The 21,150-nt window shown below is 49.6% G+C and overlaps 2 protein-coding genes across 6 annotated transcripts in view; one reads left to right on the top strand and one right to left on the bottom strand.

The window, feature by feature from the left end:
• Nucleotides 1–4,578: 4,578 nt before the first annotated feature.
• NMRAL1 (NmrA like redox sensor 1) lies at nucleotides 4,579–13,580 on the bottom strand. 2 transcript variants are annotated; one of them, XM_045784817.2, is made up of 5 exons: nucleotides 13,398–13,580; nucleotides 10,026–10,264; nucleotides 7,766–8,015; nucleotides 6,536–6,726; nucleotides 4,579–4,866 (listed from the first exon to the last, which is right to left on the bottom strand). In XM_045784817.2, exons 1-5 carry the CDS (start codon nucleotides 13,435–13,437, stop codon nucleotides 4,687–4,689), a joined length of 900 nt encoding a protein of 299 aa, XP_045640773.2. In that variant the 5' UTR covers nucleotides 13,438–13,580; the 3' UTR covers nucleotides 4,579–4,686. The 2 variants fall into 2 exon arrangements, with proteins under 2 accessions (XP_045640773.2, XP_045640774.1); XM_045784818.2 differs by having other exon boundaries at nucleotides 4,749–4,884.
• A 448-nt stretch (nucleotides 13,581–14,028) lies between these two features.
• Nucleotides 14,029–21,150, top strand: part of HMOX2 (heme oxygenase 2) — a 31,202-nt gene continuing 24,080 nt past the window's right edge. The window contains exons 1-2 of one of the 4 annotated variants that reach the window (XM_045784814.2): nucleotides 17,179–17,287; nucleotides 18,534–18,638. The gene's annotated coding sequence lies outside the window, so the exon portion shown is untranslated. Of the gene's footprint in view, nucleotides 14,321–17,148; nucleotides 17,288–18,533; nucleotides 18,639–21,150 lie in introns of those variants that run through there. The other 3 variants (XM_045784816.2, XM_045784813.2, XM_087870909.1) reach the window with 3 other exon arrangements.

Here is a 21,150-nt window from a genome sequence, read left to right as displayed (position 1 = left end):
AGCATGAGATGAGCTATTCAAAAATATAAAAAAGTAACTCAGCCCCTGAACCTTTGGGGACTGAGAGGAGTGGAGAGGTAGGTGGGGAGGGAAGGCGCAGTCACACGTGGGTGAGGCTGACCTGATCTGGGTACTGGAGTGTGGTTCCGACCCACCGGCAGGTTTCTGCTTGGATTTGTTTCCCACCTGAGCCGTTCTCCTTCTGAGGCCTTTGGGTTTGGGTGGATGTGAATGCTTGCTTCCCTGTCGTGAAAACACCCCCTCAAAGATGACAATCCCCTCCAGTCTTTTAAGCTTCTTGGCTACCCAGGTGTCCAGAGACTACCCCGCCCTTGCTCTGCCCTTCTGCCACACTGGGGCCTGTCACTGAATCACATGGACACTTGTAGCTCTCTCAGAGGTGTGTTTTAGCACTGGGAAACCTGTACTTTCTATCTTTTATTTATTTTTTTTTAAGATTTAATTTAGTTTTTTAACTTTTTTTATTTTTTAAAGATTTTATTTATTTAATTGAGAGGGAGTGTGAGTGATTGAGTACGAGTTGAGGGTTGGGCAGAGGGGGAAGCAGACGTCCCGCTGAGCAGGCAGTCTGATGTGGGGCTCCATCCCAGGACTCTGAGACCATGACCTGAGCTGAAAGCAGACGCTTAACTGACTGAGCCACCCAGGTGCCCCAAAGATCTTTTTTTTTTTTTTAAGATTTTTATTTGTTTATTTATTTGACAGAGCACAAGTAGGGGGAGCAGCAAGTGGAGGGAGAAGAAGAAGCAGGCTCCTCACTGTGCAGGGAGCCCAATGCGGAGCTTGATCCCAGGACCCCAAGATCATGACCTGAGCCAAAGACAGATGCTTAATTGAGTCACCCAGGTGCCTCCAAAGATCTTATTTTTAAGTAATCTCTACACCCATGTTGGGGCTTGAGCTCAGAACCCCGAGATAAGAGTCACACACTGTTATCAACTGAGCCAGCCAGGCGCCCTGTATCTCTTCACCAGAAGTTATGTCTCTTTGGCATGATCCTTGTGAAGGGTCGCAGATGAGCCAGTCGGCAACTTTAAAGAAGGGGAAGGCTCTGACCTGCTCCCTCTGTGCCCGGGATACCGTAGGGAGTGGTGGAAACCGGCTGCCCTGTCTGACGGGGACGGCTCCTCCTCAGCTCCACTCAAGGGGGCTCTGCAGGAGTTCAGGCCCGGTGCTGCCAGGCCATCCAGGGCTTTGCCAGAGAGGCTGGGCATCCAGAGTTTTATGAGATGACTTTAGTTACTTTGTTTTTGGGGTTACCTATATTCTCCAACTCACCCGTTCAAAGTGCACAATTTAGTGGATTTTAGTTCAGTGTTGTGCAACCATCACCACAATTCTAGAACATTTTCATCACCCCAAGGAGAAACCCCATGTCCATTAGCAGTAGTTACTCCCCATTTCCCCGGGTCCCCCAGACCCTGCCAACCACGAATCTACTTCCTGTCTCTACGATCCCCCTACTGGGCACGTTTCATATAAATGGAATCATACAATATGTGACCTCTTTGGGTTCCTTCTGGTTTCACTTAATGTCTCAAGGGTCATTCGTGTCATAGCATGAATCCGTACTTACTCCTTTTCATGGCTGAGTAAATTCCATTCTGTGGAAAGACCACATTTGTTTTCCACTCATTCCCTGATAGACATTTGGATTATTTCCAGTCTTTGGCTATTATCAGTAACACTATGAAAGCCGTCTCATTTTAAAATGTTGCCAGCTACTTTTTATAAGGTACTTAGGAGTCGTCAAGCTCACAGACAAAGTAGAATGGTTCCTGCAGGGCGGGGCGGGGGGCGGTGGTGTGGGGAAGGGAATGGGAAGTTGATGTTTCATGGGAACAGAGTTTGGGAAGATGAAAAAGTTCTGGAGACGGATGGTCTGGTGAGGGCTGCGCAACAGTGAACTATACACTTAAATGTGACTAAAACGAGGGGCGCCAGGGTGGCTCAGTTAAGCATCCGACTCTTGGTTTTGGCTCAGGTCTTGATCTCGGGATCCTGGGATCGGGCCCTGCATTGGGCTCCGTGCTGAGCTCGGAGTCTGCGGGAGCTTCTCCCTCTCCCTCTGTCCCTCCCTGGCTCTCTTGCTCTCTCTCAAATACGTAAATCTTTTTAAAAAATGACTAGCACGCAAACTTTCTATTTTTACCACAGTTAGGAAAGTGAGAAATGGCACCTAACTAATGTATTTTAGAAAACCAGGCACCCGTAGCATCCATCCCGCTGGGCCACCTCCACCAGCAGCAGGAGGTTGTGGTGCCTGGAGTCATCCCCAGTGCGGTGCTGAACCACAGTCCTCAGCACTGGGTGGTGTGACCCTTGTGCGCATCCTTCCTGTGGTGACACACAGGCAGGGTACCTCAATTTCAGTGATCAGGGTGTGGGAAGGGCCAGTTTCTCTCGAGCCACATTTGGTTATTGCCAAGAGACAAGGGAAGAGGGTCAACATGGAAGTCTGTTACAGATCAAATGGTTTAAAATAATAGGATTGGGGGCGCCTGGGTGGCTGTCAGTGAAGCATCTGCCTTGATCCCAGGGTCCCATGTCCCGTGTCGGGCTCCCTGATCAGCGAGGAGCCTGCTGCTTCCTCTCCCTCTGCCTCTCACCCTGCTTGTCCCCTCCCCCCGTCAAATAAATAGATGAAATCTTTTAAAAAGTAAAATACTAGATTATTTTGTAACAGACCTATTTTTTAGAACAGTTTTAGGTTCTCAGCAAAACTTAGAGGAAAGTACAGAGATTTCCCGTAGACCCTCTGGCCCCACATGCACAGCCTCCCCTACTATCCATACCACCAGAGCAGAGCGCTCGTTTCAACTGATGAACCGATATTGTTATGTCATCATCACCCAAAGTCCACAGTTTACATCAGAGTTCGCTTTGGTATTGTACGTTCTGTGGGTTTGGACAGATCTAGCATGACCTTATAACATCATGGAGTAGTTTTATGGCTGAGGATTTGGGTTTTGTGTGCAGTGTGGATAGATCGTAGCACCTGGAACCTCCTGATTGTTGTGCAGTTCTGTCTACTTCATTGGCTTTGGATGTGGTCTATTCCCACTGCAGTCAGCTGCTTTGGCCGCACCTGGGATGGGGTCAGTGGGTGCCACCTTTTACGAGGGACAGGGAACAGGCCGAAGGGCACTGGAGGCTAGCAGGGTTTGACCGTGTGTGTCAGGAGAGGGAGGGTGACCCAGAGGTGTCAGATCCTGCTTTCACAAATGATCTCATGGTGCCCTCAGAACAGCCTGGCCAGGTAGCACCAGGTAAGCAGACTGGCGAGGCTCAGCAACGTGCCCAGGTCCCATCACTGGAACTCAGTGTGGGCTCTGCACCTGGGCACAGGGGCTCCTCCCAGGCTCCGTATAGACCATAGGCCACTCCCGGATCTTATCACAGTGAGTCTCAGCCCCAACCAGGTGAATTTCCCACCCTGGGGCATGGGGGACTTGGCATCACATCGGACTGGATGCAGATGGCCATTCTCTTGGAAGGTCACACTGTCACAGTCTTCCTTTCTGCCCTGTCTTGGGGAGGAGTGGTGGGGCTTGTTGCCCTCCCCTCAGTGGCCGTCCCTGTCCCCCTAAAGTAGGCCCCCTCCTCCATTATCTGTGCCTCCTTTTCTCTGCAGCCCTGTGTCAATCTATAACTATTCATGCGTATTTATATCTGGCTCTCCCACCAACCTAATCTCAAGGCACAGAGCATAATCTTTTTTGTTAATGTTGTATTTAGGTTGTCAAACACTTTTTCAAGTAATCAACAGATTGAATGAAAGTGGTGGGACTGCAGGTACAGAGGCTTGGGGAGGATGGAGGTTATGCACATCCGTAGAGGAAAAACAAGCCTGCCGTGGACTTCAGGCACAGGACCTTTGTGTTCTCTGGGCGTTGACCTTCCTCTTCTCTAAAGTGAGTGGGAGAAGTCAAACCAGCCCCACCTTCCCAAGCCGGTGTGCACACCACCAGCAAGTTCACACTGTCACTTCCTTGGCTTTGCCTCCAGCCTTTGCTATAAGCAACGTGTCACCTGTTTTCAGCAGTGTGCAGTTATGGCGACCTCTGCTCCGCAGTCTGCCACTGCCCTTCAGATGTTCTGCCCAGCCTGTGCTGAAGATCACCCACATCTTAGGGCTGCTGCAGATGGGGAAAGCCCCCCCACCCAGAGGGTGACGCCTTCAAGCTCCAAGAATGAACATGCAGCTGGCCTCACCAGCTCTCTGGAGATGAAGGCTGCGTGTGTCTCGTTGTCAACAGGCACCGCTTGTGGCTGACGTGGGGAATCCCCTCTGCGCCTTGGGACTCTACACGGTCCAATGTAGTTGAAGCAGCGGTCAGAGCCGCTTCTCTGGGCTGTGGTCACAGTGCTGTCTCCCACCTGCTGGACGAAACTACAACTGCATTTATGTTCTGTGTCTTCAACCCTCTAGCCCCCTGCAGGGGAGGGGCGCTGGGTTCCTGCCACTTGGTGCTTCCTGTTGGAATTTTCATGCCCCAGCAGCTGGCACCCCAACCCCAGCCCCTGAAACAAAGCCCTCTTCTTTTGGAACCCATCTGTGAGAACAATGGCCTTTATTTAAAAAATAATTTTTTTTTGTAACACAAGAAGGGATCACTGTGACTGTACCTCCCGTCCCCCCGACGGGGCTGAGAGGTGGCAGGGTCAGAGCCCAGCAAAGTCTCCTTTGTGCTGCTCCAGCCACTGGTCCAGCGTCCTGGCCTTGGGGTTGAGCTTCAGGGTCAGTTCGATGTCTCGGTCAGGTTTCAGGACATAGAAACGGAACATGTTGGCCAGGTCCCGGGCGCCAGGGAAGCCATACTTCTCGTAGTCCTCTGGGGTCGTCTAGAAACAGAGGGGAGTCTACTGGGTCTGTCAGCATCTCTGGCACCCCAGCTGTGGGCAACCCAGTCCCAACCCAAGTCCTTTCCAATAAGTTCATCCGAAAACCCTTCTAAAAAGATTAAAGTTCAAAAACCACTGATTTTTTTTTTTAAGGTTTTATTTATTTATTTGACAGAGACAGCCAGCGAGAGAGGGAACACAAGCAGGAGTGGGAGAGGAAGAAGCAGGCTCCCAGCGGAGGAGCCCGATGTGGGGCTCGATCCCAGAGCACTGGGATCACGCCCTGAGCCGAAGGCAGACGCTTAACGACTGCGCCACCCAGGCGCCCCTCAAAAACCGTTTTAAGTCAACTTAAATCCTATTCTTTCAAGGGGCACCTGGCTGGTTCAGTCAGAAGAGTGTGCCACCCTTGATGTTAGGGTCGAGTTTGAGCCCCACAGTGGATGTAGAGATTACTTAAAAAAAAATATAGGGGCGTCTGCCTTCAGCTCAGGTCATGATCCCATCGGGCTCCCTGCTCCACTGGGAACCTGCTTCTTCCTCTCCCACTCCCCCTGCTTGTGTTCCCTCTCTCGCTGGCTGTCTCTCTGTCAAACAAATAAATAAAACCTTTAAAAAAAAAGTCATAAATCTTGTTCTTTTGAGATCGTGAGATGGAAACTTCTCAGCCCTTTCCAAACCAGAATTCTGCAAACATCACTTTCTTGCTCAGAAACCAAAGCTGTTCCCCTTTCCTGACCAAACTGAGTCTACACTCCTCAGCTCCTGAAATCCTCCACAGCTGCCTCAGACCTTTCTTTGTTTAGATGTATGCGCGGCCATTTAGGGCATGTTTTCTAGAGCACCTCCTGGCACTAAGGAAGCACTTACATTGATTACTCCATTCAATCCTAACCACCAGGGAAGGAGATACTATTCATACACCCATTGTATAGATGAAGATACTGAGGCAGAGAGGGTCTGGGACTGTGCCTCTAAGGTCACAGGTGGGTGTTAAGGGCTGGGAGCAGGATCTGAGTCTGGGGGGGTCTGACCCACCTGAAACACACCCTGCCACAGCCTCCCCATCATTGCTCTGCTTGGGTCTGGGAGCTCTGTGGGTAGTTTTTGTCTTTCAATGACTTGGGAGTTTCCCAGATTTTCTTTGATAAGTCACTCTCACTACCATAATGGGAAGAACCAATAAGAAACAAGGCACCCAGGGGTCTGAACAGGAAGACAGAGGGTCAGCGGGGAGAGAAGGGGCCAGAGGGCCTCCTGCCCACCTAGCCAGGCCAAGAGGAGACAGGGATGGGGCCCATCTCTCTGGTCTCCTTTCCCTTCCCTCCCTCAAGTCACACCCCAGAAAAGCCCAGCACCCCTGTGTGTTCACTCTTGTCTTGGACCCTCGTGTCCCCTCTTTCTGGAAACCTTCCTTGCCTCTTGGTCAACTGCCTAAGCCAGAAATTTCTCTCAGCAGCCACACTTGGCCCCCAAGCACAGCATGACAAACGTTCATAGTGATGAATTCAGATTTACCCTGCCCGGGGTCATGGGGCAGCCCTAAATGCTGCTTCCCTACCGCCCATAAAGCCCCCACGGGGGTTAGAATGACCAGAACGGGGCTGGCAGAGCCCCCTGGTGGGAGCTGGGACGGTACCCATCCCAGGCCCGGGCCCCAGGAGCCTACCTTGGCATTGCGCACGGTTTTCCCGGTGTGCTTGGAGAGCAGGGCGGCGTACTCTTCTGCTGTGTGCTTGCAGGTACTGAGCCCAATGTTCCGACCGACGTACTCTTCTGGCATCTTCAGCAGGCTGAGCACCACGGGACCCAGGTCGGTTACAGATAAGCCATCCATGGGCACATCACCCATGGGCAAGCCTGGGAGAGGAGGGAGGAGGGGTGTGCTGGCACATGTTCCCGCCAGCCCATCGCCAGGACACGTGCACAGGTCAGCACCCCTGGTGTGTGTGGTGGACAAGCAGCAGTGAGGTTCAGTCAGGAAACGATGCGATCCGATCTCTGCCACCTTGGCACCTGTTTACGCCCTGAGCCCTGGTTGCTCCATTTACAGAGTGGAGGGAACGCTGGACCTGCCCACCCTCTCGGGGCTGAGACACGAACGGAAAGGAAATGAAGGGGCTGCTCCCGAGGCGCCGGCCCCACTGTACTTTGTCGTATCTGGAATTCCTGATGTGGAAAGCCAACTACACTAACAGGAAGGCCAGAGTGCTGAGGCCAGGGCCTGGCCCAGAGCAGCACGTGGCAGGGGAGGCAGAGCAGTATCACTTGGGTCCTGCTGCATTCCTCACCCATGACAAGGGCTACAGCCGCTGCCCATTCAGGTCACCCGGGGACCTTGTGGGGACAGAGCTCAGCTAGACACGGAACACAAGAGGTATCCCCGAGCAGCTCTGCAAACTATAAAGGGCGATGCCAGTGTGCCAACAGAGGCCCAGACGGCTCACTGTCCCTGCTGTTCGTGCACAGGGGGAGGGGTGGCCAGCTGAGGACCGCGGCCACCCACAGGATACAAGCTGCCTAAGGTTCCCTGCAGCCCATTTACAGCTTGAGAGGAACGTGCTTTCCTCCTCTGCGACACCTACCGCTGGACCTGATCCTCCAGATCCTCTCCTTACCCCCGCAGGAGAAGTAACAATGCACTCATCTCTATAACAGACAAAGCATTGCCTCACTGCCTCCTGGCAGGTTTTCTCATCGCCCCTGCAAAAGTCAGTGATGCCCATTTCACAGAGCAGGAAGCAGAGGCCCAGCAAGGTTACATGCTCTGTTCTAAGTCACAGGCTATGCGAGAACCTGGGCTGGGACCCGGAACCATCTGAGGACAAGCCCGTTTTCTACAACACCCGCAGCTCCCCTTGGGGAGAGCAGACGCTCGGGAAGGAAGAAGGGCACTCACTCAGCAAGTAGCTCTTTCCGTCAGGGGCTTTCTGAGGCAGGAAGTAGGAGAGGAGGTTCTCAAAATAGCAGGAGAGCCGCACGCTGGTCATGGGAACTCCGATGTCCCGGAAATATTCCTCCACCTCCCCTTTGCCATCAAAGTGGCCCGCTGCCAGTCTCCCGGCCGTCAGCTTCTTGATGTTCTCCAGGCCACTGTAGACCACGTAGTGAAGGCCCAGGCGCTTGGCCAGATCGGCCAGCAGCTTTCCCTGTAAGCAGGAAAGGGGAAACCACAAAGCTGAGAGGGAGGATGTGTAATCACAGCCCAGGCTCTCCCACTCCTGTTGCCACTGTGCCTGATGCTAAGAGGCTGACACCACTTCATCCTCTGATAAGGGCCCCTCTTCTGGAATGATGCTCACACGTGGTACCACGCCCTCTCACACACCACTGTGAGCCTTCTGTCCTAGTGTCACTTCTCGAGATCACCCGGGGGGTTGCACTTCCCCATATGCTCAACTGTGGCCCACCCATGTGCACTGTGACAGGTGGGGGTAGGTCTGCTGTTTGGGAGAGCGCTGCATGGAGCTCTCCCCCCTCTGCCTGCTCCATACAAAGCCATCCTCCGTGAAGGGCCCCAGCAGTCCACTAGGGAGGTGGTACAGCTCAGGGATGAAGTACACACGCTACTCAGGGGCCACACCTGCTGTGCAATGCACTAGCCTCAAGATCCTGGACCAGGGACCTAACCTGGCAGCTGTTAAACGGGGAGCCATACCACCTGCCACATAAGGATGTGTAGGGGGTTGAACAGTGGCCTCCAAAAAGATATGTGCACATCCTAACCCCCAGAACCTCTGAATGTGACCTTATTAGGGAAAAGAAATCTGCAGATATAATTAAGGAACTTGAGATCATCCCCGGTGGGCCCTCAATCTGTGGACAAAGGTCCCTATGAGAGACTGAAGAGGAGACATGGAGAGAAGGCCACATGAAGGCAGAGACTGGGGTGATGTGGCCACGAGGAGAGCCAGTTGGGCAGAGACTGGGGTGATGTGGCCACGAGGAGAGGCAGCTGGGCAGAGACTGGGGTGTTGTGGCCACGAGGAGCACCAGCTGGAAGAGGCAAGGAGTGGAGTCGCCCTTAGAGCCTCCCTCTGAAGGCGCCTTCACTTTGGACTTCTGGCCCCCAGACGGGAGAGAGTCAGTTCCTGTTGTTTTAAGCCACTCAGCTTGTAATGGCAGCCTCGGGACGTGAACACAGGCTGTAAGGATAATGAGCCAAGATCTCCATCCACCAGAAGAGCTGTCCTCTCCACTCTGTGGGATGGGCTTCCACTTAAGATGTATTCAAAGAAAATGTCAAGGCTAAAAACATGTCTAGAGACTAGCGGTCCATTCCAACCTCCCTTTATTTTACGAAGGCCCTTTTTTCTAACAAAGCCCAGGGCAGGGAAGGTCCAAGCAAAGCTCCAGCTGGTTGTGGACGACGCAGGGCTGAAAGCTAACGTGCTGGACAGTCAACCAGGGTCTCTCCTCTGCCACCACATTCCACAGATCCCTGAGTGCCCTGTGTGTGAAAGGCTTTGTGCAACTGTCCCCATCTTCAGTGGGACACAATGATGGCCACGTCTCACGTTCTCTGTCTCTTATCCCTCCCCCTGCCGCCTGGGCTCAATAACCAACTAACTGGAGAGAATGTGGGTGGAAAACAGAATAAACAGAAACATACAACACGTGAAAGGAGACATGGGGACTTTCTGGGTTGATGGAAATGTGTTCTGATTAGATTGGTAATATGTGGGTATATTTATATTCAAATTTTATCCAACAGTACAGTTAAAATGTGTGCATCCTATTATGAGAAAATGATGGGTCAACAGAGTTGGTTTTTTAGAAAGTGTAAAAAGTTACTGGATGACAGATTATCAGTTGCCTGGGGCTGGGGGAGGTGGGAACTGGGAGTGACTGCTAATAGGTACGTGTTTTTTTTGGGGGGGGTGATGAAATGTTCTGGAATTAGGTGATGGTGATGGCCACACAACTTTGAGAATATATACTGAACTATACACTTTGAAAGGGCAAACTATGGTGCCTGAATGACATCTAAACACAAGTCACCGGAAGAGGAAAGCATCTGCCTCTCATGCTTATTAAAGTCCAGGAGGACTGCATGGAAGAGGAGGGAAAAGGCCTGCAGTGGACGGTGGTCACAGGCAGAGTCAGCCCCTCGCCCTGCTCCTAGGCCAGCCTTCCCACATCCTCCCACCTGCCCTCACCTGCTTGACCTCCTGCTCCTGGCTTCGGTTTTCCCAGTAGTTGGTCACAATGAAGGCAGCATGGGCCCCAATCAGGGCCAGCTCCATGCTGGCCTCGTCATCCTGGTCTCCCTGTACCACCTCTGCACCCTGCAGCCTCAGCTCCTTTGCTGCCTTCTGCCCAGGGTCCCGCGTCACCACTCGAACCCTGAATGTCCCATCTTCCAGGAGCGTCCGGGCCACTGAGCCTCCCTGAGCACCTGTGAAGAGACAGAAAGACCTGCAGAGTGGGACCTGCCTGGGCGTCCTGCTAAGGGGAAGCCCCAAAGGGAACGCTCCACACCAGCCAGACACCCAGACACTTTTCACCTGTGATCCTCATTGAATGCCTTACACCATTTAAAAAATAACAGCTCTACTGAGACAGCATTCACTCATCTTTTAAAGGGTACATGGTGTATATTTATTTAAAAAGTATTTTGGAAAATCCATATACTAGTGGGTTGATTTTACCCATAGTAAACAAATACTTACACTGGGCAGCTGAGACGTCTCCCACTGTGCACGCATCATACTTGCCTTGAATTTCCCCGGAAAAACTCACGGCTTCAGGTTAAATAAATACATAAAGCGTACAGTAGAGTGGTTTTTCTGCATATTTAGAGCATGCAACCATCATCACAGTCAATTTTAGAACATTTCATTCCCCCGCCCCCAAACAAAACCCAGCAGCACTCACTTCCTCTCAGCTCTGGCAACCACTCATCTACTTTGTCTCTATCCCTCTGCCTCTTCTGGACGTTTCACACAAATGGAATCATACGGTATACAGTCTGCTGTGTCTGGCTTCTTTAACTTAGCATACTGTTTTCAAAGTTCCTCCATGTTTTAGCAGGCATCACACCTTTTAACAAATGTTTAAAATGTGGGACGCCTGGGTGGCTCAGGTCATGATCCCGGGGTCCTGGGATCGAGCCCTCCGTCGGGCTCCTTGCTCAGCAGGGAGCCTGCTTCTCCCTCTCCCTCTGCCTGCAGCTCCCCCTGCTTGTGGTCTCTCTCTCTCTCTGATAAATGAATAAAGAAAATCTTAAAAAAAAAAAATGTTTAAAATGTATTATGGGGCAGCTGGCTGCTTGGGAGGCAGAACATGCAACCTCAGGGTCATGAGTTCAAGCCCCGAGTTGGGAATAGACTTTACTTGTACAAAATAAATAAGTAAAATGTATTACAATATTTAGTGCATACACAAAAGGATGCCAACACCCATGTACCCACCCCTTAGCTTAAGAAATACAGTATCACCTACATCATCTTCTTCTTTTTTTTTTAAAGACTGAGAGGTGCCAGACTCACTCAGTCAAAAGAGCATGCAACTCTTGATCGCGGGGTCGTGTCTCTGAGCCCCACTTTGGGTGTAGAGATTACTTAAAAAAAAATAGACTTTAAAAATGAGAAAATGACAAAAAGTAAAATCATCAAAAGGAATAAAATAAAAATCATCCATAAATATATGTATGAGAAAATTGGATGCAGCACTATTTGCAATAGTGGAAATTTGTAGACAAATGACGTGTCCTTGGGTAAGAATCTGTTAAAGAGTTGGGCTCCCTGCTCAGCGGGGAGTCTGCTTCTTCCTGTACCCTTCCCTCCTGCTCATGCTCTCTCTCAAATAAATAAAATCTAAAAAATAAAAAAGGGATTCTGGTTAAATAAGTAACCGATCCATGCAAAAGTGATAAAAAAGAATGTGGCAAATCTGTATGTATGACCTGGACGGGTGAACACTCTCCTGGAGTGGAAAAGATAAGTTGCAGAACTACAACTAACCTCACACAGTACTGGTGGGAATGTAAAATGGTGCAGTCGCTTTGAAAAACAGTCTGGTGGTTTCTCAAAGGGCTAAACACAGACTTACCATATGATCCAGTAATTCCAGTCTAAGCATGTACCCCCTAAATTAAAAACGTCTCTACACGAAAACTTGTACATGAATGTTCACAGCATTATTCACAATAGCCAAAAGGTGGAAACAAATCAAATGTCCATCAATGGATGAATGGCTCAACACAACATGGTCTACCCATGAAATGGAATATTATTCAGCTATAAAAAGGAGTGGGGTACTGACACATGCTACAAAGTGGGTGAACCTTGGGGTGCCTGGATGGTTGGGTGGATTAAGCATCCGACTCTTGGGGTGCCTGGGTGGCACAGCGGTTAAGCGTCTGCCTTTGGCTAAGGGCGTGATCCCCGCGTTATGGGATCGAGCCCCACATCAGGCTCCTCCTCTACGAGCCTGCTTCTTCCTCTCCCACTCTCTCTTGCTGGCTGTCTCTATCTCTGTCAAATAAATAAATAAAATCTTAAAAAAAAAAAAGCATCCGACTCTTGATTTCACATCAGGTAATGATCTCAGGGTCACACGGGGCATGAAGCCTGCTTAAGATTCTCTCTCTCCTGGGGTGCCTGGGTGGCACAGCGGTTAAAGCGTCTGCCTTCGGCTCAGGGCGTGATCCCGGCGTTCCAGGATCGAGCCCCACGTCAGGCTCCTCCTCTATGAGCCTGCTTCTTCCTCTCCCACTCCCCCTGCTCTCGCTGGCTGTCTCTATCTCTGTCAAATAAATAAATAAAATCTTTAAAAAAAAAAAAATTCTCTCTCTCCCTCTGCTCCTCCTCCCCACTCCAAACTCCAAAAATCCCCCCAAGCCCCAAAGTGGATGAACCTCAAAAAACAAGCCAAGTGAAAGAAGGCAGACACAAAAGGCCACATCTGTATGATTTCATTTACAGGAAAAGTTCAGAATGGGCAAATCTACAGACAGAAAATAGACTGATGGCTGCCAGGGGCCGGGGAAAGTCAGGAGAAATGCTAGTGGGTATGAGGTTTCCTTTGGGAGTGATGAAATGTTCTGAAACGGACTGTGGTGATGGCCACAGAGCTCAGGAATATACTAGATATCAGCGAACTGCACACTTTAAATGGGTGAATTGTATGGTACGTGCTTTATATCTTAAGGTGTTATATGTTTTTAAAAACATACAGGAAAGAAAAAAAAAACAGATGGGAGCAAAATAAGACACTTTACCATTTAAAAAAATAATTGTGTATCTCTAACCTGTCTGGTAGGATACTCTGGAAACGAGGACCGTGATGGATGGGGTTGCCAGGACGGAGGTGGGAGGGAAATTTCGTTTTGGTACTATGTGCACATGCTTATTCGAAAAAGTTAAAGTAATTAATTTTTTAAAACGTGAAAGGGAATGTATGCCCAGGTCCTGTCCCCACCCCCCGCCGGGTCAGGGGTCCGAGACGCAAGACCCTCCCTCCAGGACCCGCTCACCCACCCTGGGAACTCCTCCCAGGCTCCGGGGGCTGGGCTCGCGCTCGCTCACCTGTGGCTCCAAACACCACCACCAGTTTCTTGTCTGCCATGCGGGCTGGTGCGGCAAGTGGGGTCCCAGAGGCCTAGGCGCCGTGGGACGAGGGGGATCGGCGATGGGGACACGCGTTCCTCCTGAGACTACTCCGCGCACGCACCGCGTAGACGCAAAGGGCTCCAGACACCGCGACCCTGTCCGGGTCTCCGTCTTCCACCTCCCGCGCGGTGCACCCGGCAGCCGAGACCTCCACGACGCAGCCCTGGTGGGAAATGGTTGAGCGGGAACTTTGGGCCCCCAGACCTTGCAGCCGAGTCCACTGCCGGAATGGGGGGGGGGAGGTGTGGAACCTGCGGAAAGGCCGACCCCGCCCGCAGTTCCAGCCCCGCCCTGGCAAAGCCATCCCTTCCCGGCCGTCCTGCGAGAAGGAACCCCAGCCGTGCTGCCTCGGGACTCTCAGTGTCCAGGCCCTCACTCCGCGCGGAGCTGACCCGCCTCCCCCCTCGACGGGCACAGATGGTTCGTCCCGGCTCGCGCGGGCCTGGACAAGCGTCCGCGCGGCGCAGCCTCCTCGGCTGGCGGAAACCGGATATAGACGGACCTCCGGGGCTTCTCGAAGTGCACCTGCGGAGCGGTTTTGCGGGAGGCTGGCGGTGAGACCTGAGGATGCAAAAACAAAAGCAGAAACAAAACACACGGCTTTATCTTGCATGAACATCTGAACTTGCAGATACGGGGTGTCACCTAAAGATACTTATATATCATCTGGGACTCTCAACCCCCCAGGCTCTGAGTTCTTGCAAGCCTGACTCACCTTTGAGGCTGCTCCTAGTTGCACGGATTTGAGTTATTTTTTAGCAGAAAAAGTGAGATTTCTTTGTGTTCAGCTAAAACTCAAAAATGGCCCTGTCACGCCTCTCCTGAAAACTTATTACTGGGTAAGAAAAATTTTTTTCCTTTCATTCACTCACTCAATTCAGAATGTGTATTGACCATCCGGGAAGGTCAGCTTCGTAACAGCAGGCACATCTCTGCATTCACTGCTGAATTTCCAGCACTTAGCACAGCGCATGGCACGTAGGCGCTCAATAAATATTTGCTGATTGACCGGTTGTCTCAATGAGTTCCCGGGAACCCTAACTAAAACTGGTGATGTTTTCCCGAATCTAGTGGTGGAGATAACTTACAGGGTAATGTGTATTTTATTTATGTAAAATACTGGTCTTTATTATGAAATGCGTGTATTTATTTTAATACATACTATGTTTACTCGTGTTGGTATTTATAAATGAAGATTTCATCTATGTGTTCGTCTTGCATAAATCTTTTGCAGCCTCCTCCACATCCTGTTATGTTACGCCTCTATGCTGAGACTGTAAAGTTTGCCTGGGTGGGGCTCACCACGTTAGATAGGGCTAATTATTACTTATTCCTTGAGATTCCACATACCCATAATCTCCTCCAGGAAGCCCTCCCTGACCCCTAAGCTAGGCTAACTACTCCTATTCTATTCCCATCTCTATCTCACTGGTAAAATTGGCTACGATAGTAGGAAGGCTTCCTGAGAGCTGGCTTATGTCATGTTTGTCTCTACCTCTTCCTTCGGGCACCATATCCTGTACTTACTAGGAACTCAGTAAATACCTACTAAATGGAACCCAAGTGCATATTACTGTGATAAAAGATGAAGCTTTTCTTCAGTTACATAAGGATAAAGCATAAAACCCAATGTTCCAAGGTCTCCACTTTAAGGAAATAAATCTAAACAAGAAGGCATGTAGCAGGACCAGCTGCAGAATTTGCAAGGCCTGGTGCAAAATGAAAATGCAGAGCTCCTTGTTCAAAAATTATAGAGAATTTCAAGAAAGTAACAGCAGAGCATTAAACCAAGCGTGGAGGCCTTCTCAGAGTGGGACTGGGGTTACAAGCCCAGGAAGCCAGCCCTGGTGCCCAAGTTTAATTGAGTAGCATCTTAGGGCCAAAATGGGACACCGGGATCTCCCCTGCCTTTTGGCCTTGCTGAACCGACCACTTGGAAATCAGTGCAGGCAACGAGTGGCAGAGAATGGCATCTCTGCTCCTGGGTTTCTGATCAGTGGTGCTGGTGCCTGGGGTCTGTCTGGAAGTGGGTAGGTATTATTGACAGCCTGGGTAAAGGTATTGTCTCTTGAAGCCCCACCCAGTCCACAACACAATGGTCCCCTGAGGCCTGAGGAGAAAGATTTGGCTACTGACTGGCGTGCTCAGCTGTGACTCTGCACTTCCTGTTGGACTTTATATCTGACGAAGACTTCCTGCAAAACTCTTGCCAGTTCACTGAGCCCAGTGACATGTGCTAGTAATGATAACGGGGGCGGGGGGGAGGTGGACAACCGTCTCTGAGCAAATCTAAGCTCCACATTATCTCATTTGAAATTTATTTATGTAATCTCTAAGCCCAATGTGGGGCTCAAACCAGGAATTCAAGCCAGGCACCCCCCCATTATCTCATCTGAACCCTCAAAGCAATCCCCCTTCAATCAGTGCCACTGGATTTAATTCAATTTTGTGTGTATGTGATTGGGGCAGGGGCAGTACAGTGTGTACTTCCAATTATTATTTTTAAAGATCCATTCTTTTTTTAGATTTGGTTTTGATAGCCAAGTAATGTATAATGCATTTATGCATCTCATAAAAAACTTTAAATGGTACAAATAAAGCACAAGTGACCCTTGACCTCCCTCTGACATTCTTGTGTGTAAACCTTCTTGGCCTTTGCCTGCATTTAGATATCTAAACATGAACATGTGGAAAGAACATTTTGTAGTTAAAAAAAATAAAAGGGATCATACTGAATATATTTTTCCCCAGATTTTATTGTGAAAATTTGTAGACATATAGAAAATTTGAAATAACTATATGTAGTGAACACCCATATATATACTTACCACCTAAATTCTCTAAAATGTTAACATTTTGCTATATTTATTAGACACCTATTATCCATCGACTATCTTATTTTTTGATATGTTTCAAGTAAATGGCAAACATCAGTGCCTTTCACCCTTAAACACTTCACATACACATTAGAGTTCAGTATTTTTTAGGTTAAACTTAGGCACTGTCAAATGTATTTTTGTATTTTTCTACATCTTGCTTTTCCCTTCTGCTTAACATCCTCCCTAAGGTGGTGTCTGCCCTTCCTTTTTTAACGGAAGCAGAACTCCGTTGAATAAATGTGTCCCTGTCAACCCCCACCCCATCCTCCTTTAATGGACGTTTAGGTTGTTTCAAGATTTTCACCCAAATGACGTACGCATCCCCTTATGTGTTGCAGTGACCTTCCTTGCTTGTTGTCTCTTTGGGTTCTTGCACGCGTTGCTCTACGATAGCTACCGAGAAGTGGAATTGAGCAAAGAGAAGGCCCATTCTTAATTCTAACAGATCTCGCAAATTGTCTCCGCTTCCCCCTAACTCCCACGAACACCGCACGTTCCGCACACCTTTGTCAACACCGGACAGTACCGGTCATTAAACCTGCAGCCAGCTTGAAGGGTAAGGAAATGACGGGAAGCCAGTGCGGCTGGAAAAGAAAGGGCAGGTGGAGCCAAGCGCAAGAGGAGCCTGGACAGGCGGTGATATGGGGCCCGGAGAGCGCATAGCCCCGAGGCACCCTCATTAACACTCGCTCTTGTTAACCTGCTCTTTCGGGAGCACCCCGACTGCCCCGGCGCCCTGGGCCCAGCGGGAGATGCGGCGTACCCGCCGCAGGGGCGTGTTCTCCGCAGGTCCCGCCCCCCGCTGCGTGCGCACGTCGGGCCGCCCCCGCGCCGTCCGCTCCGCTGCGGCGGCCGCGGCACTTCAGGGAGTTGCTGACGGACTCGCGGACGCGGCGACGGACAGACGGCCGAGCGGACCCGAGGCCGGTGAGTGGCTCGCGCTTTCCGCGGCCCTCCTCTGGGCTTCTCGGCGACTCCCGCCGGCTCGGGCCTTCGGGAGCTGGACCAGGCCGGCGGCTGACGCTGCGGCCCCAGCGCCGGCCTGAGGAAGACCCGGCGGGCCGGGGCAGGGGGCTGTCGGAAACGGGCCGAGCGGCGAGGGGGCCGAGCGGCGGAGGGTCCCCACTTTCTACGCGCCGCCTGGGCGGACGGGCCAGGCGCGAGCGGCCGGTCCGCGTTGGGCCCCATTGGGCCCAGCCCCTTGCGGCGTCACGAGTGCGCGGGGCGAGGTGACCCCGGGGGCGCCGCGTGCCATCCTGGCGTTCCCGGAGGGGGTTGCAGCCTCCGACCGCCGTGAGCCTGCCGGGACCACCGCCGGGACCCCCGGCTGTCCCCGGGCGTCCGAGGTCCGAGCCCCGCGTGGCGGCTGGTGCTGGCTCTGCGCTTCCTCCTGACTCACCTCAGTCGGAAGGGCGCTTTGAGTCACTGTCATGACTTCATGAGTGACCCGCGGCCGCCGGGGCGCAGACCGGTCGGGAGGGACCGACGCCCGGGGCGGCCGGTTAGTCCGGGCGGGGAGTTTACCAGTCACTTCGTTGGCGCGCTGCTGTAGGTGTATTAATTGCCCGTGGTTGCCAGGAGCGCCTTGCACAGTCTTTGCACAAGGCCTGCCTGTGTCATGCTATTGAGGTGGATTCTGATGAACCGCTTGTTGTGGCCTGTGGCAGTTCATATTCATGAACCAGACAAGGCGGCAGGTGATTGGGGGGGGGGGGGAAACACCACCACCGTATAATGGTCTGCACTCTACAGTGTCAGCCCCTTCCAAAAGCCTGGGAATTGATAGGTTTTTCCACTTATAAAATGGAATTAATGATGAGTTAAGTGACTTCACCTGCATCCCACAACAGAGAAGAAGCCACGATTTTGATCCTAGTCATCTGCCTATAGATCCGATGATCTTTCCTAAACGGTGTGGTAGAGACTGGAAATGGATTATGTCGTTTAACTCTCATCCCTTTCCCGGTAAACTGTCTTCCAAGTAGAAGGAAACAGAAGCTTACTGGTTTTGTGTATTTGAATTTCTGGTATGACGTTAGCTAGTGTGTTCTGATTAAAATTTTAACTCTCATATTTAACAATTTTAGTTTTTCTTTTTGCAAGGAGTGGGTTAAGGATACACATTAGTAATATGTGTTTTATTCTTTAGGTTTTTCTTTTCTTTTTTTCCAAGCTTACAAGCTTACCAGAAGCTCACAGCTCACTTGGGCATTTACAAGTTTACTTGGTGCAAGAACTGGAAAAAACTTTTAAATACAGGACCTAAGCCAAAACACTGGTGAGAGTGTGGGAGTTAGGGGGGCCTTGGAAAGACTCACTGAGTAACCCCATCTAACTGGGGATGTGAGGAGGAAAATTTATGGTTCTCTTATTGTCTGATTTGATTTGCTTCTTTCTTTTGCTTGGGCCAATAAGTTGAGATGCTGTGAGTCACCAGAGTCAGGAGTAAGAGCTACTCTAGAAATGACAATGCCAAATGAGAAAATGAGTTACAGAAAGTATTCATTGCCTTTAGCTCACCCCTTACTGAGTTTGGTGAAATGCAAAATTGGACAGCTGGGGCCTTTGAGGTACCTTGATTTTTTTTTTGGTTTTCTTTTAATAGCTGACTCTCTTCATAGGGCAGTTGAACTCTGCATCAGTATTGCATCAAAAAGTAGAATATCACTCCTTCAGGAGAAAGATATTTTGAAAATTGGATTTGTGGGGTTAGCTGGATGGCTCAGTTGGTTAAGTGTCTACCTTCAGTTCAGGTCATGATCCCGGGGTCCTGGGATTGAGCCTCATGTCCAGCTCCCTGCTCAGCCCGGTCTTCTTCTCCCTCTTCCCCTCCCCCCACACTCTCTCAAATAAAGTCTTTTTTTTTTTTTTTTTAAGTTTTTATTTATTTGAGATAGAGCACAAGTGAGAGCATAAGGAGGGGGAGCAGCAGCAGGAGAGGGACTCCCCTCTGCCCAGGGAACCCGATGTAGGGGCTCAATCCCAGGACCCTGGGATCATGACCCGAGCCGAAGGCAGACTCTTAACTGACTGAGCCACCCAGGGACCTTAAAATCTTTTTAAAAAATTGGAATTGTGCATTTATTGTAAAGTTGAGAATTCAGCTCGTTAGCTCCTTGGGGGGAAAAAAAAGATGAAAAATTTGAGCTTTAAGTTACCTCCTGGTGTGTTCTTGGCCACAGTTAACTGAAAAGTTATAAGTAGACGTTTAATATAATCTTTTTTTCTTACAGTAATCAGTGAGAGAATTTAGAGTTCTGGATTACATCTTTTGTGTTCAACACAATGAGGGTTATGTGCTTTTTAACTAAATTTATTATATCTGTTAGGTTTGTGCACAAACATAAGATGAAAACTCTTTTGTAATTTGAATGATTTCTCAGGATATTTTTGTAGTTAATTCTTGGGGAGGATTATTTTGCATTAATTCTTGGGAGGGAGGGACAACGAAGGACAGAGAAAAGTAGGAGGGAGAATCTTTTTTTTTTTTTTTTTAAGATTTTATTTATTTATCTGACAGCGAGAGCACAAGAAAGGGGGACAACAGAAGGAGAGGGAGAAGCTGGCTCCCTGCCGAGCAGAGAGCCTGATGGGGCTCCATCCAAGGACCCGGAGATCATGACCCGAGTAGAAGGCAGATGCTTAACCATCTGAGCTATCCAGGCGCCCCAAGGGGGGGAATCTTTAATTGGAACAGTTACTGTAACTGTTTATACCGAGGTTTTTACTTTTTTTTAAATACTGGAAGATATTTTACTCTGGTGACCACTCAGGTTATCTGTAATATTGTTCACTGTATGGTTTACTTCTCTACATTGACTCCGTTTATTTACCAGAAGATATTATCTCCCGTTTTATTACACATTTTAAAGCCAACTACTGAAGGCAGCTGCGCCCCTCAGAAATTTCGTTTTTAAATTCTTTTTTTTTTTTTTTTTAAGATTTTTTTATTTATTTATGTGACAGAGAGACAGCCAGCGAGAGAGGGTACAGAGCAGGCGAGTGAGAGAGGAAGAAGCAGGCTCCCAGCAGAGGAGCCCGATGTGGGACTCGATCCCGGAACGCCGGGATCACGCCCTGAGCGGAAGGCAGACGCTTTAACGACTGCGCTACCCAGGCGCCCCTCGTTTTTAAATTCTAATAAATTTGACACAGCAGCCCGTAACTGATGGTCTTGTTTAGCAACGTTACATATACTTATGAATATGCAGTTACGTATATATATATTTCAAGAAATCTTTTCTGAATGACCATTGTCTTTCCATTTAAGAATAACACTGATTATTGGAGCTCACTACAGATAATTTAAAGATGTATAGCTATTGTAAAAGGAATCCATTTACAAACAGCCCATCAAAGAACTATATCTAAATTGCGGTCATGGTGGACTGAAATGGAGCCAGGAAGTCTTTCTGGGTCGTCATATCAGCACATTTATATTCAGACCTCACAAGGCAGTATTCTGAACTCTTAACTAGGCATTTCAAAACAGCAATTAAATTCATAAGGCTCTTATGTGAACAATTTTTCTATTGCTTTGATGTAATTTTTAAAGTCTTTTAGCAAACATTCATTTCTCTGTGTGATAGATTTCTTTAAGCAAATACTGTAATAGTAATCCAAGGGCTGACGAGTCCATTTATGGAATAGGGATTACGTCAGTGCGTGTATTCTTGCTGTTCAGTGTTGAGGGATGCTGAGGATGGTTCTTTCTTCAAATGTGTGCTTGAATATCTCACTCAGTGAAAGTCTTCAGATAGACTGACTTTTTGTTTGTAATTCAAAGTGAT

This window comes from Ursus americanus, chromosome 2 (genome assembly GCF_024610735.1).
Source record: "Ursus americanus isolate L20-20 chromosome 2, mUrsAme1.1.p, whole genome shotgun sequence".
In the NCBI taxonomy this organism is placed as follows: Eukaryota; Metazoa; Chordata; class Mammalia; order Carnivora; family Ursidae; genus Ursus; species Ursus americanus.
Note: the sequence above shows the minus strand (reverse complement) of the source record. Positions and strands in the feature narration are given on the sequence as shown.